We start from the raw sequence: 12,028 nt of genomic DNA, 5'->3' as shown, positions 1-12,028 counted from the left end.
CCCCTTGTTCTGCGGATTTGGGTAAAATGTTGGCAGGTGAATGGTCTGGTTAAGAGCCACACTGGATACCACCTTAGGCATAAAAGAAGGATTGGTCCTGAGGGCCACCCTGTCCGGGTAAAATATAAAGAAAGGCTCCACTGCCATGAGGGCCTGTAGTTCTGAAACCCTTCCTACTGAAGTGACTGCTAAAAGAAAAGCTGTTTTCCAAGATAGAAATTTTATATCCGCAGTAGCTGCTGGTTCAAAAGGAGGCAGGGTTAGTTTTTCCAGCACAGAATTGAGGTCCCATGCAGGAGTTGGTGGCCCCTCTGAGATACTGTTTAAGCAGTGGATGAGAAAAGAGTGGAGGCTCTGTGTTGTAATGAGCCGAGATGGCAGAGGCATGGATTTTTATTGAAGAAAAAGATAAGCCCTTGTCAAGCATCTCAGTTAAGTATTGTAAAACCTGAGGAATACTTGGCTTTGCTGAGTCTATTCCTTGTGCTTGGTTCCAAGCACAGAATCTCTTCCATTTATCAGCATAAGATTTTCTAGTACTAGGCCTTCTGGTATTCAAAATGACATCCATCACAGGTTTACTTAGAGATGTGGTTTGAATAATTAGTTGATTAGCCATGCTGCAAGATTCAGAGTTTGGAGCTGTGTGTGCAGAATTTGATAGTTCTGCTGAGACAGTAGATGAAGTGTTTGAGGCAAGTACCACGGAGGAAGGTGTAACATATTCCTTAGAAGAGGGTACCAGTGCTGTCGAGGCCAGTCCGGAGCAATTAGGATCACTTTTGTTTTTTCCTGTCTGACTTTTAGTAAGACCTTAGAGAGTAGAGGCAGAGGGGGAAAAGGCATAGACTTATAGGTTTTTCCAGCTGAAGGATAGAGCATCCACTTTCCATGCTTTTTTGTGATGAGGTCTTGTGCAGAATTTGTCCAACTGATAGTTTGGGGGAGAGGCAAACAGATCTATGTCTGGGGCTCCCCCATTTCTGTTAACATGCTGAAGATTTGTGGACCCAGTTTCCAGTCGTGCGGGTCCATAAGATTTCTGCTCATGTCGTCTGCCAGAGTATTTTGCTTTCCTGGCAGGAACTGAGCTTGAAGGTGTATTTGGTAAGTCAAGTCAGTGTTCCACAAGGCCATGGCTAGTCTGCAAAGGTTGGTAGGAATGTGTACCCCCCTCTGCTTGTTTATATACCACATAACTGTGGTGTTGTCCCGTCTTTATCAGTAATTGCCCTGGATGATGCAAGTCCTTGAAGGCTGTCAGAGCATTCTGAACAGCTAGCATTTCTTTCTGGTTGATATGCAGATGCATTTGGTTTGGGCTCCATTTGCCCTGAATGCATCTCCCTGCCAGGTGGGCCCCCAAGCATAGTCTGATGAGTCTGTAGTTAGGGTTTGGGTGGCAGGTGGTAGAGTGAATGACAGTCCCTTGTTTTGGTGACATGTCTCTGCCCACCAAAGAAACTCCTGTTGTAGGCAGGGAATGAGAGGAATCACTGTTTCACGGCTGTGACAATGTTGACTCCATAAACTTTTTAGGTACCATTGAAGTTTCCTCATATGCAGTCTCGCATATGGAATTAGTAGAATGCAGGATGCCATGAACCCTAAAGCCTGCAGAATTTGTCTTGCAGATAACTGGGTTTTTGTTGACATTTGTTTGAAGTATGTTGTCAACTGTCTTTGTCTGGCGTGAGGTAAGCCATCTGGGCAGTTGTATTCAAGCTTGCACCCAGGAATGTAATTATTTGAGAGGGTACCAGTTGTGATTTCTTTTCGTTTATGGTGTACCCTAGGCATGCTAGAAGCTTTTTTCAAACGCCAGATGTTTAAGAAAAGAGTGTCCTTGTCCACTGCTTGAATGAGACAATCGTCCAGTTAAGGATAAATTTGAATGTTTCTTTATCTGCAGAATGCAATTACTGGTGCCAGGCACTTTGTAAAGACCCTGGGTGTAGTAGATAAGCCAAAGGGCAGTGCAGAGAATTGGTAATGCAGAAAACATGCTTTAAAGCGGAGGTATCTTCTGCATGATCCCCTTATTGGGATATGCAGGTATGCCTCTTAAGTCTAGAGTTACTAACCAAGCATTCTTGCCTAGCATAGGCAGCAGCCGTTGTAAAGTCAGCATTTTGAATTTTGGAATGTCCAGGAACGTGTTCAGAATCGATAAGTCCAGTACTGGACACCATGAATGGTCTTTTCTGGGTACCAGAAAAAGTCTTGAATAAAAACCTTGTCCTTTTTCCTTTTCTGGTACCTGTTACATAGCCCCCATATCCATGAGAGACATGATTTGTTTCTGGGCCTCTGCCCACTGGTTTTGTGACAGATCCATCCATCCGTTTGGAATTGGCAAAATAGGGAAATGAAATCTGTACCCCTGGGATATTATGTTTAATACCCACTTGTCCTGGGTAATTAACTGCCGATTGTGAGCATGAAGTGCTAGTTTTGCCCCCAAAGGGGGGGGGGGGGGGCTGCCAAAAGATAAGTGCTTGGAGATGGTAGAGGAAAGTCAATGAGATTGCTTACTGTAGGGTTGTACTTTGTTTCCTCCAGATTTGGAGGTGGAGGCACCCCATTGCTTTGACCTGTAAGAACCCTGTGACTGATATCTGGAGCCTTTTGAGCGCCTGGGTTTGCCCCGAGTGGCTCTGTTGAACACAGGAAAGGACCAATTTTTAGTAGGCCAGTGCCTACTGAACCTGGGTGGCTGCACTTGGCAAGAAATCTTTTACAGTTTGCATAGATTTAGCTTGGTCTTCCATCTTCTTTAAAACCTCTTCTGCCTTACTACCAAACATAGTATCATGCTGCAAAGGGGCATCCAACAATTTAGCTTTAACATGATCAGGCAGATTTTGCTCCTTGAGCCAGGCATGCCTTCTAATCACAGATCCAGTTACGGCAGCCCTAGAAGAGGCCTCCAAGAAATCAAAACCACATTGCAAAGTATGCTTTCCAACCTGTCCTGCTGAATGCAATAAATCCTGTAACTCTATTTTCCACACAATCAGAAATCAAAATCATTTTCTGTTTCAGTAGGCCCATAAGACTCGCGGTCTCCAGTGTTGCGAGGGGTTCAAAATTCAGCAAATTTCTGACAGAGCTCTAATTAAATGGGTAGCCCAGCCAGCCCAGCCAAGTTGAGACCTGTAAGCGGTGTTGCAAACAGAAGGGGATTAGTGGTGGTGGTGGTGGATAAAGATAGCTCAGCCAATAAGAGCCTATAGGCTGGCTCATGTAGGTGCGAGCGGAGCGAGTCCCGGAGAGAGGGACCGGGTACACATCATGTAGGCGAGATAGGATCACATAACATCATGCTATTGATATTTAAGCATATGAAACTGGCAGTTTAAAGCCCTGACTGCCAAGGTTGCAGACACATAAACCTTTGTATCCCATCTATCCAGCGCCCTGGAATCTCTATCTGAAGGGGTAGGATTTTGGGCTGTAGAAGCCTTTACACCATTGGGACCTTGAGAAATAGTCTCAGGATCAGCAGCAGGATTTTTGAAAAGAAATTTGTGGGAGTCAGGAACCCTGTAATATCTGTCTGGCTTACTAGGAGCCGGAGGCAGGGAATCAGGAGCCATGCTTGATTCCGAGAACAAATCATCAACAAATGCTGAGGAAGAAGGAAATCTCGAAGCCTCTTTTTTGATTCAGAGAAGTCCTGACTCTCCCAGTGAAAATGTTCCCTTAAAGTATGCAAAGTCACTCCAAAAGAATAATCTTCAGGAGGAGATGCAGATGGGATGGATTCCTCTGCATCAGAATCCTCATAGGGTGGAATAGAAATTTCCTGATCAGAAGAGGAATCAGAAGAAATGGAAACCTGATCTGAAGATTCATAATCAGTGCCTTGCCTAGGCCTCTAGGCAGGGGGGGGGGGTTTGAGAACCCCTGATCAAGGTAATTAAATCCTCAGCCATTTTGATAGTCTGTTTTTTAGGCATAGGGCCTGAGCACATGGCTCATGCTTCGGTTTTTTAGACACAGAAATTGCTTTTGACCTTGTTTTTGTTGCTGGCTTCGGTTTAATGTAAAAATGTTGAGGCCTGAAAACACCCTCAGAAGCCAGTGCCTGCTCAGCGGCTCCGGACCTATCCAAGGGAGAGACATCCGTGGGTTCAATACTTTGCGAATCTCATTGCATACCAGACTCTGAATGGGTCTCGGTAGAGGCCTAAGACTCAAAAGTAGCGGGTACCAGGGGCTGCGAAAGCGCCTCACTGAATACCAGCGACTGGCTTAGGAGAAGCTTCTTCGTCGATTTTGGACCTCGATGGTCTGTCTCAGTCTTTTTCCTTGTGTTTTTTGTGAACTCCGGTAGTCGGACTGCTAACCGACAACATTTCAAGGTAGCTAAATCTTGAATCAAAATATTTAGAAGCAAAAATATACAGACGCTTAATAGTGCGTTGGTTAAATTTAGCACAAAACCGACAGCAAGGCACATTGTGATCAGGGCCTAGGCAAGGAATACAGTACAAATGAAAATCCTTATGAGGTATTTGCTTCCCACAAGTAATGCAATTATTAAATTTACTGTCATCGGTAAGGAGCAAGAAAAAGTTTCCCCAATGGGGTACTTAGCTTTAGTTTGAAGACTACGGTTCTGAAACTCGAATACAAAAATTTCAGGAGTCAGCCGACTGAGCACTTGCGAACTGCTTCTGCTTCGGGCACCGCTCGGCAAGAAAGAATGATTAAAATGGAGTCGGCTGCATGTTTTATACCCCTGACGACCTGATGTCATGGAAGAGGAGACAGCAACCGACGCAGGACCCAACACTTTGTTATTCAGGCCGACTGAAGGCAACCTGCCAGCTGATTACCCGAATGTAATGACTGCAACAGTGAAACACGAAGAACATTCACAGTTTAGTGAAGCATATAATATTTCCTGAACCTGCTCTGAAACTGAAATCTGCCACAAAACTACATGGGCTAAACAATTCAAAGTTCCAACTGTACTGATTTTTTGCCAAAGGGTAAGGCTTTTATTCACTGATAACAGGCAAAATGGTGGCAGGCTCCGCCATATAATATTAAGTAAATTCTATCTTTTCACAGATCACTGCCTATTCTCTTTGGTGTTGCTGGTTACGTATTACAGCTCTTAATGTTTAGACTTAAGGCCATCCAAAAAAGTATCAGGGTGATGGAACTGTCATTACAAGGAAAAATAATTATTTATGCGTTGCTTGAAAAAAAATGACTGAACTGTCCATTTTGATTCTGACAGCTTCTTATTTCTTTCTGCATCTCCTCACTGGAGTTGAGGGGCTTCTCTGAAGGCCAATTAAAATAGATGCCTATACAGTTAATAGTATGTGCAAATGAACAGTTAACAGCATCTACATAGGACAGATCTTCTGGGATGAACCTGTAGGTTGTGAGGAGTTATTCTTAGTTTGGGAATGTGTGAAAGAAGAAAATCTGGTCAAGTAAAAGGCATCATTAAAATAAACCAATGAAAGAAATTTTATTTTCTGTTTTGCTGCAAGGATTTTTGATTAACTTGAATGGGAACTTACTTACAGGGGTTTTAATGACAGACAGAACATCTTGGTGAAGCAAAGGACCAATGAAGACCCTTGCTGCCATTATAAAACTGCCTGTACTATACTACTCACTGAAAAACAGTCAAAAACTGGTATAACCGAAAAAGTGGCAGTATTTGGGATAAATAGTGTGAGAACAGCTTGTTTTAATACCTTAGATGTACTAGTCTAGTTCAACAACAGGTGTTAGGGAGGATCCCAGGTGACATCAATGTAGCTACTGATGCTAGTGCGAATTTATCATTTATGCTGTAAAGTACAGGGATTGGTGAGGAGACATTATGTACTTTAAAGAACTTGCCATCTTCTGCTTCTGGGAACTGCCAGAGTAGAAGTATCATCCTGAGCAGTACTTAAGAACGTGCCCTTCTTATTTAAATCTCCAAGCTCCTCCATTGAAAATGTTGTCAAGTCTAAAAATATATATTCTTTTTGCCTGTCATTAACTGCTTTGCTTTATTTCCATTTTGTGAAACAGTAAAAGACAGGGAAAATACCTTACAGAGGTGTAAACAGTATAACTGCTTATATTAACATACCTGAAGATATTTTTTCTTTGAATTTCTGCAAAAACTGTTGGAAAACATGCATATTCACTTGCATGAAACAATAAGCTTCTAAATAGATAAAACTAACTACTATGGCAACAACAACAGGCCTGTCATAATGAAAGTGAGAAGAAATGAAGAGGGCATGTAAGTGTCTTGTGCATTTAGCTAGGTATATTCTAAGGTAGCAGCGAGAATAACACTGGTTTTCACATAGCAAAGAATGGCACTAATGAAGAAAATCTAAAGTGATAGAGAAAGTGTGTAAAGCAAATGTTTTGATTTACCTCTCAGAAGATATAAAAGCACCTCATCATCTGATGGGAAGGGACTGCTCAGGTTATATACATGCATCCAAAGAGGAGGTTAAAAATTTTCCAAGGAATACGACACATACTATGACAGTTCAAGCAGCAGGGACAAAGAATGCATACAAAATAGCAAGGACATACAGATCATATACCAGAAGAAGCATAATAAAATTATAGCAACTTAAACAGGGAGTATTACAGTATGAGAAAATGTCAAAAATTGAAATACCAAATGAATAGAGAATTAAGATAATAATGTAGGAAAGTCAGCACAGGGTATACATCACTAACAGCAGACACTGGTTCATGGCATTATAAAAAATACAGTTTGCTAAAGTGCCCTTTAGGAGACCAGGTTGATATAGTTTAACACAGAACTCTGCCAGGATAATAGTTTTTTCCCATGCTGTCAGTGTGTTGGGTCTTACTACTGTACAGTGCACAAGATGGCTTGTCATCATGGAAGATACAGCAGCCGCACCACCTCTTTCTATAGGGAAGAGTGTTTATTAGAGGTGCTACTTACTCTTCCCGTAATGGATGAGTGAAGTGGCAAAATGAAAGCAGCCCTTGACATGGATGGGGCATGCAAAGACATCAGAAGTGAGAAAATAAGCATGAAAGGCTGCAAGCTCATTTTAATACTGGCATTACTACAGGCCATGTCCTCCTATATCCCATTTTCAAGACCCATAAGTACAATAATCAAATAAAATTTTCTAGGAACTACAGTATGATGGTTCCAATCTTCCAACTCCCAGCTAGCAGGACAGATAAAACAGACCAACCAGAGTGAGCAACTGTGTGGAAAGACAAATGTCACTGGCCCTAGAAAGTTGCACATATTTAATTAAAAAATAAATTACCTTGATGAGAACATTGATGTTGTTTGTTATTTTCAAGGCAACAACTTTAATCTTGTTCTGGAAGGGTGAAAAAAGAAGCAATGAAATATTTTTTTACAAAAATAAGTCATAAAAACAAATCACATCTTAACATGCCTTATATTCACAGATCTTCTGGAGAACTTTCTGAAACAACTGTCTCAAATGGTATAAAACAAGTATACAAAGTAATCACAAAGTAAGAGTAAATCTACGAGAGACAAGTCACATGGACAGTAATCCATACATGCAAGCTTTCTAGCCGTGGAAAGCATCCAAACTGGTCATTTTTATTTAGGGAATGTACTACCCCCCCACACACACGCATAAAAGCCAGTGCTAGTCTTGAGTGCCAGTATGCACCAGTTACTTTCTATTGCAGACCACGCTCCATAATCAACAGTGGCAGGAGCTTAACTGTGTTCTGAGTGAGAAAACCCAAACAATACTGCAATATTGTATTTAAAGAGCAGTAAAATGCACTGATGCACTTTTCAATATATATGTGTGCAATTTTATAATATATGTGTGTGTGTGTGTGTGTGTGTGTGTGTGTGTGTGTGTGTGTGTGTGTGTGTATACACACAAGTATAACAAAAACAGAACTATGTACTTAACAAAATGGAACACAGACTGAAGGAAGCAGGGGTTTTGCAAGTGGAAGGACCTACTGTTAGTGACTCTCACACAACTGTACTACCTAATTTTGGGAGAGTGACCAACAATCTGAAATGTATGGGATGTTCACAAGAAATAACCATCCAAAAAGGAGGATGATGACAAAAAGACCCATATAGAGCTGCAGTACTTCAAACTCTGCTCTCTTCTCTGGACTTGACATACAACTTTTAATGTTTGCAAAAGTATTAGCATCAGCCCAAGTCAATGCCCCTTGGATATCATGGGGAGAGGTATTTTGAAATACAGACATGTGGTAGCAGCTAAACTGAAGTGAGCCCAGTCAGGTCCTTCCACAGTCTCACTACACCTGAAGGGGAATAACAAACTATTTTGGGTGCGTTAAGGTAAGACGAACTACTGCTTGCTTTTCATAACAAACACATTGTCTGCCTTCCTATCATTTTCACCATGTGACACTCATTTTTGTGAACATTCTAAGTGATGTATGGATTGGTAGCTGAAGGAGATTACTTCAACAAAACAGAAAAAAATTACTTTAGGCACATACGCACAATCAGACTTCACTCATGTCTTGCCACCATGGAAGACCACATAGTGTTGCCCTGTAGAGTTAAGACTGAAGTGCAGAAATTCTTTTATTAGAAGTGACTACCTCCATACCATTGCTTCACAAGAAGAAATAAAAATGTAGATTCTTACCATCATTTGACCTATGGAGGGGACCCTCTCCTCTCACCTTCCCAAATAATTATAATTTATTACCCCATCATCAGAAGGTCCTGCTCTCTGAGAAGGGCATCCAATGCCAGTCTTTGTCCAGACATCTAAATGCAGACTATACAAGCATGCCTAGCTTCCAATATCAGCCTACTGCCCCAATCACTAGGACACTAACATCCTGCAAATCAAAAAATAAACAATAAAGATGACATACTTACACTTCTGGGAAGCAATATGCAAGTATACTGATGCCTGACTTGCAAGCTATTACAAAAGCCAGGATGGATACAGAAGTATCCAGGGCCCATCCGGTCGAGACCCCAACTGTTTATATACAGCACGTTCTCATCATGTCAGCTGATCTATAAAGATACCTTCCTTGATGAGACAAGGACTGGGCTGAATCTCAAGCAGTCTACCCAACAGGATGGTAGAAGCCAGACAGCTGTCTGTGTCTAAGAACTGAAGCACTAAGGGTTGACCAACTCCGGAAGTCACAGATGAGTCAATAATGTTTGAGGAAGGTGTTAACTAAGGACAAATTGGCAAATGCAAAGAATTTTGCAATAGAGATATCTCCTAATATACCCAGTGAAATCAGAAAAATCTCTGGCGAAGAAGCCTATGACCTCAGCAGCTTCAAAGAACAAGTTACTGAACAGCAAAAGGAAATAAAGATGGCAATGCATTTAAAACAAATTTGATTGGTGATTCTGTGTCCTTTCCTCCTTAGAGCGAAGGACTTCCTGAATTCAGATGCACTTCAGGTAGAACTGGAGATGACAGTGCACATCCATAGTCTTGAGATACCTTTCACATCTGGTTTATGCCCCTTTAATGAAAAAAAGGTAGATGAATAATGTGAATCAGTGACATCTGCTTCCAAGGATAACTAGACCAGGTGAAAGACAAGGTATGGTTCCCTACACATGAGAGCTTTCACCTCCCAAGATGGTACAAGATGAAGTAGCAGCCACCAAGTATATTTTCTAAAACACAAACCCCAACAATGCCAACAGGCAAGCATGCTAATTAAGAATTTCAAATATGATGCAGAGGAAGGAAACTTCAAAAGTGAGTTAAGATGGAAAATAAGAAGTTGCGTACTCACCATAACGTTCCATGTTTGCTGTCCATTATCTTGCCTTCATTCTTGCTGGTTGGGTTCGGAACAGAGCATCTGTTATGTCTCAGCCTATTACTAAAGCTCAAGAGCTTCCACTGGCTCGAGGCTATACCCTAACCCATAATGCCTAGGAAAGATTAACCAGATCTTGTTTGCCTACTACTAACATATAAGAAAACATATACTAAAAGCAATGGTAACAAATCTAGTCTATGTCTCATAAGGCAAGAAGGGAAGCAGAGAAAATTTTACCAGCAATAACAATTTCCTCTCAATCCTCCAGGAGCAAAGGTTGGGTGAAGGAGGGTGGGATGCAAGAATGAAGGTGAGATTATGGAAAACAAACATGGAACGTTATGGTGAGTACATAACTTCTTAATGCTATGTTGTCCCATCTCACCTTCATTCTTGTTGGTTGGGACAGCATCCCCAGCACCTTCTTTCTCGGGTAGCTCAAGGGAATAAGCTCTTCAGAACAGTGGAACCAACTGAAGCCCTGTTCCAGGAGGCCACATCTACTTTGTAATGAGTGATGAAGGTATGAGGATTGACCCATGTGGCTGCAGCACAGATTAAGTCCATAGGTAGTCTGGCCTGAAAGCCAGTCGAAGTTGACATAGCTCTTGTTGAGTGTCCTCAAATCTGTCCTGGCAGTTGTTTATGCTGAGAATTACATGTATAGGTAAGTGTGCAAGTAAGTCATTTTGAAAAGGTAACTTTTGAAACTGGTGCACCTTTTCTGTTATCTGAGAAGGAGAATAGCTGGTCAGATTTTCTAAACTCCTTTGTTCTATGCAAGTAAAACGTAACTGCCTGTGGACATCCAATTTATGTAGTTTATATTCTGCCTTGTTGCCATAGTTTGGAAAGAAGACAGGCAGGTCAATGGACTGATTCAAATTGGTCTCGGAACATACTCTGGGAAGGAATGAAGGATTCGTTCCAAGGGAAACTCTGCTTTGTGAAAACAAAATAGGGGGGCGTATGGACAGAGGTTGGAGCTCTGAAACCCTCCTAGCTGAAGTAATGGCTGTTAAAAAGACAGTCTTCCAGGTCAGAAATTTTAGTTGGCAAGAGGAGGCTGGTTCGTATGGTGGGAGAATCAAGAGTAGTCAGTACCAAACTGAGGTCCCAAGGAGATTGTGGTTCCTTACCGGAGGCCTTAGCGGAAAAGTACCTCTCAGGAAGGCTTTGCACAACCTATGAGACATTATTTTTAATCCCATGTCTCCTATGTGGTAGTTAGATATGGCAGCTAATTGTACTTGTACTGCGGCTGCTGCAGCACCTTCACTGAAAATCTCTAAGAAATTTAAAATTGTAGTTACAGGGGCTGTGAAGGGGTCTATGTGATTCTTGGAAGCTCAAAAAGAAAATCTTTACCATTTGTTAGCATACAGGCTTCTATCTAGATGTTGTTTTATGAGATGAAACCAGAATGTGTCGCACTGCAAGGGATATGTCTGGAAGCCTGGCTAAGATTGGAAGTGGAGCAGCCAAACAGTCAGTTTGAGGGTTTGAATAGAGGGAAGGGGCGTTCCTGACTGATGAGTCAGAATATCTGGTACCGGGTCTAGAATCCACAGCTCCTCTCGGAGATGGGGCCAAAGGAAAGAGAACCAGATCTGACAAGGCCAGTATGGAGCAATGAGAATTAACCTGCAACTCAACGATTTCTGTAGGAATTTGGAGATGAGTGGAAACAGGGGAAAGGTATAAAGAAGTCCCGGGGGCCAATCGTGAACAAGTGCAACCCGTGGTGACTCCCCCCAGAGGGGGGATTAGGGCAAGGCAACTGCTGCATTTGGTGTTCATGGACGTGGCAAAGAGGTCGCAGCAAGGCTGGCCTCACTTGCGAAAAATTTGGCTCGCAACTTCCTGCTTCAGGGACCACTCATGAGGCATCAAAATTGCTCTGCTTAATTTGTCCACTATCATGTTGGATTTTCCCGGAATATGCATTGCAATCAGAAAACGTTGAGAAGAGACTGCCCATTGCCATACTCTGAGCCTCTCAACAGAGGGGTAGGATCTGGTTCCGCCTTGTTTGTTGATGTACTACACTACCGACATATTGTCGGTCTGTATTGCAATCGTACCTGGTGGAAGAGAGTTCTGGAATGCCTGCAACGCCAGAAGCACCGCTCTCATTTCTAGGACATTGATGTGCAAATGGTACTCGTGTTCCTGCCAAGTTCCTTAGACGGTCTTTCCAGATAATGCC

The 12,028-nt window shown here is 42.2% G+C and overlaps 1 protein-coding gene across 1 annotated transcript in view; it reads right to left on the bottom strand.

Annotated features, from left to right (window-relative positions):
* Positions 1-12,028, bottom strand: part of API5 (apoptosis inhibitor 5) — a gene marked incomplete in the record, with an annotated part of 1,096,633 nt that overhangs the window by 280,644 nt on the left and 803,961 nt on the right. The window contains 1 exon segment of the mRNA XM_044083396.1: positions 7,299-7,355. Within this exon segment, the coding sequence (XP_043939331.1) occupies positions 7,299-7,355 (57 nt within the window).

This window comes from Protopterus annectens, chromosome 9.part0 (genome assembly GCF_019279795.1).
Source record: "Protopterus annectens isolate FY-2018-M chromosome 9.part0, PAN1.0, whole genome shotgun sequence".
NCBI lineage: Eukaryota > Metazoa > Chordata > Ceratodontiformes > Protopteridae > Protopterus > Protopterus annectens.
This window is presented reverse-complemented; position numbering and strand designations above follow the sequence as displayed.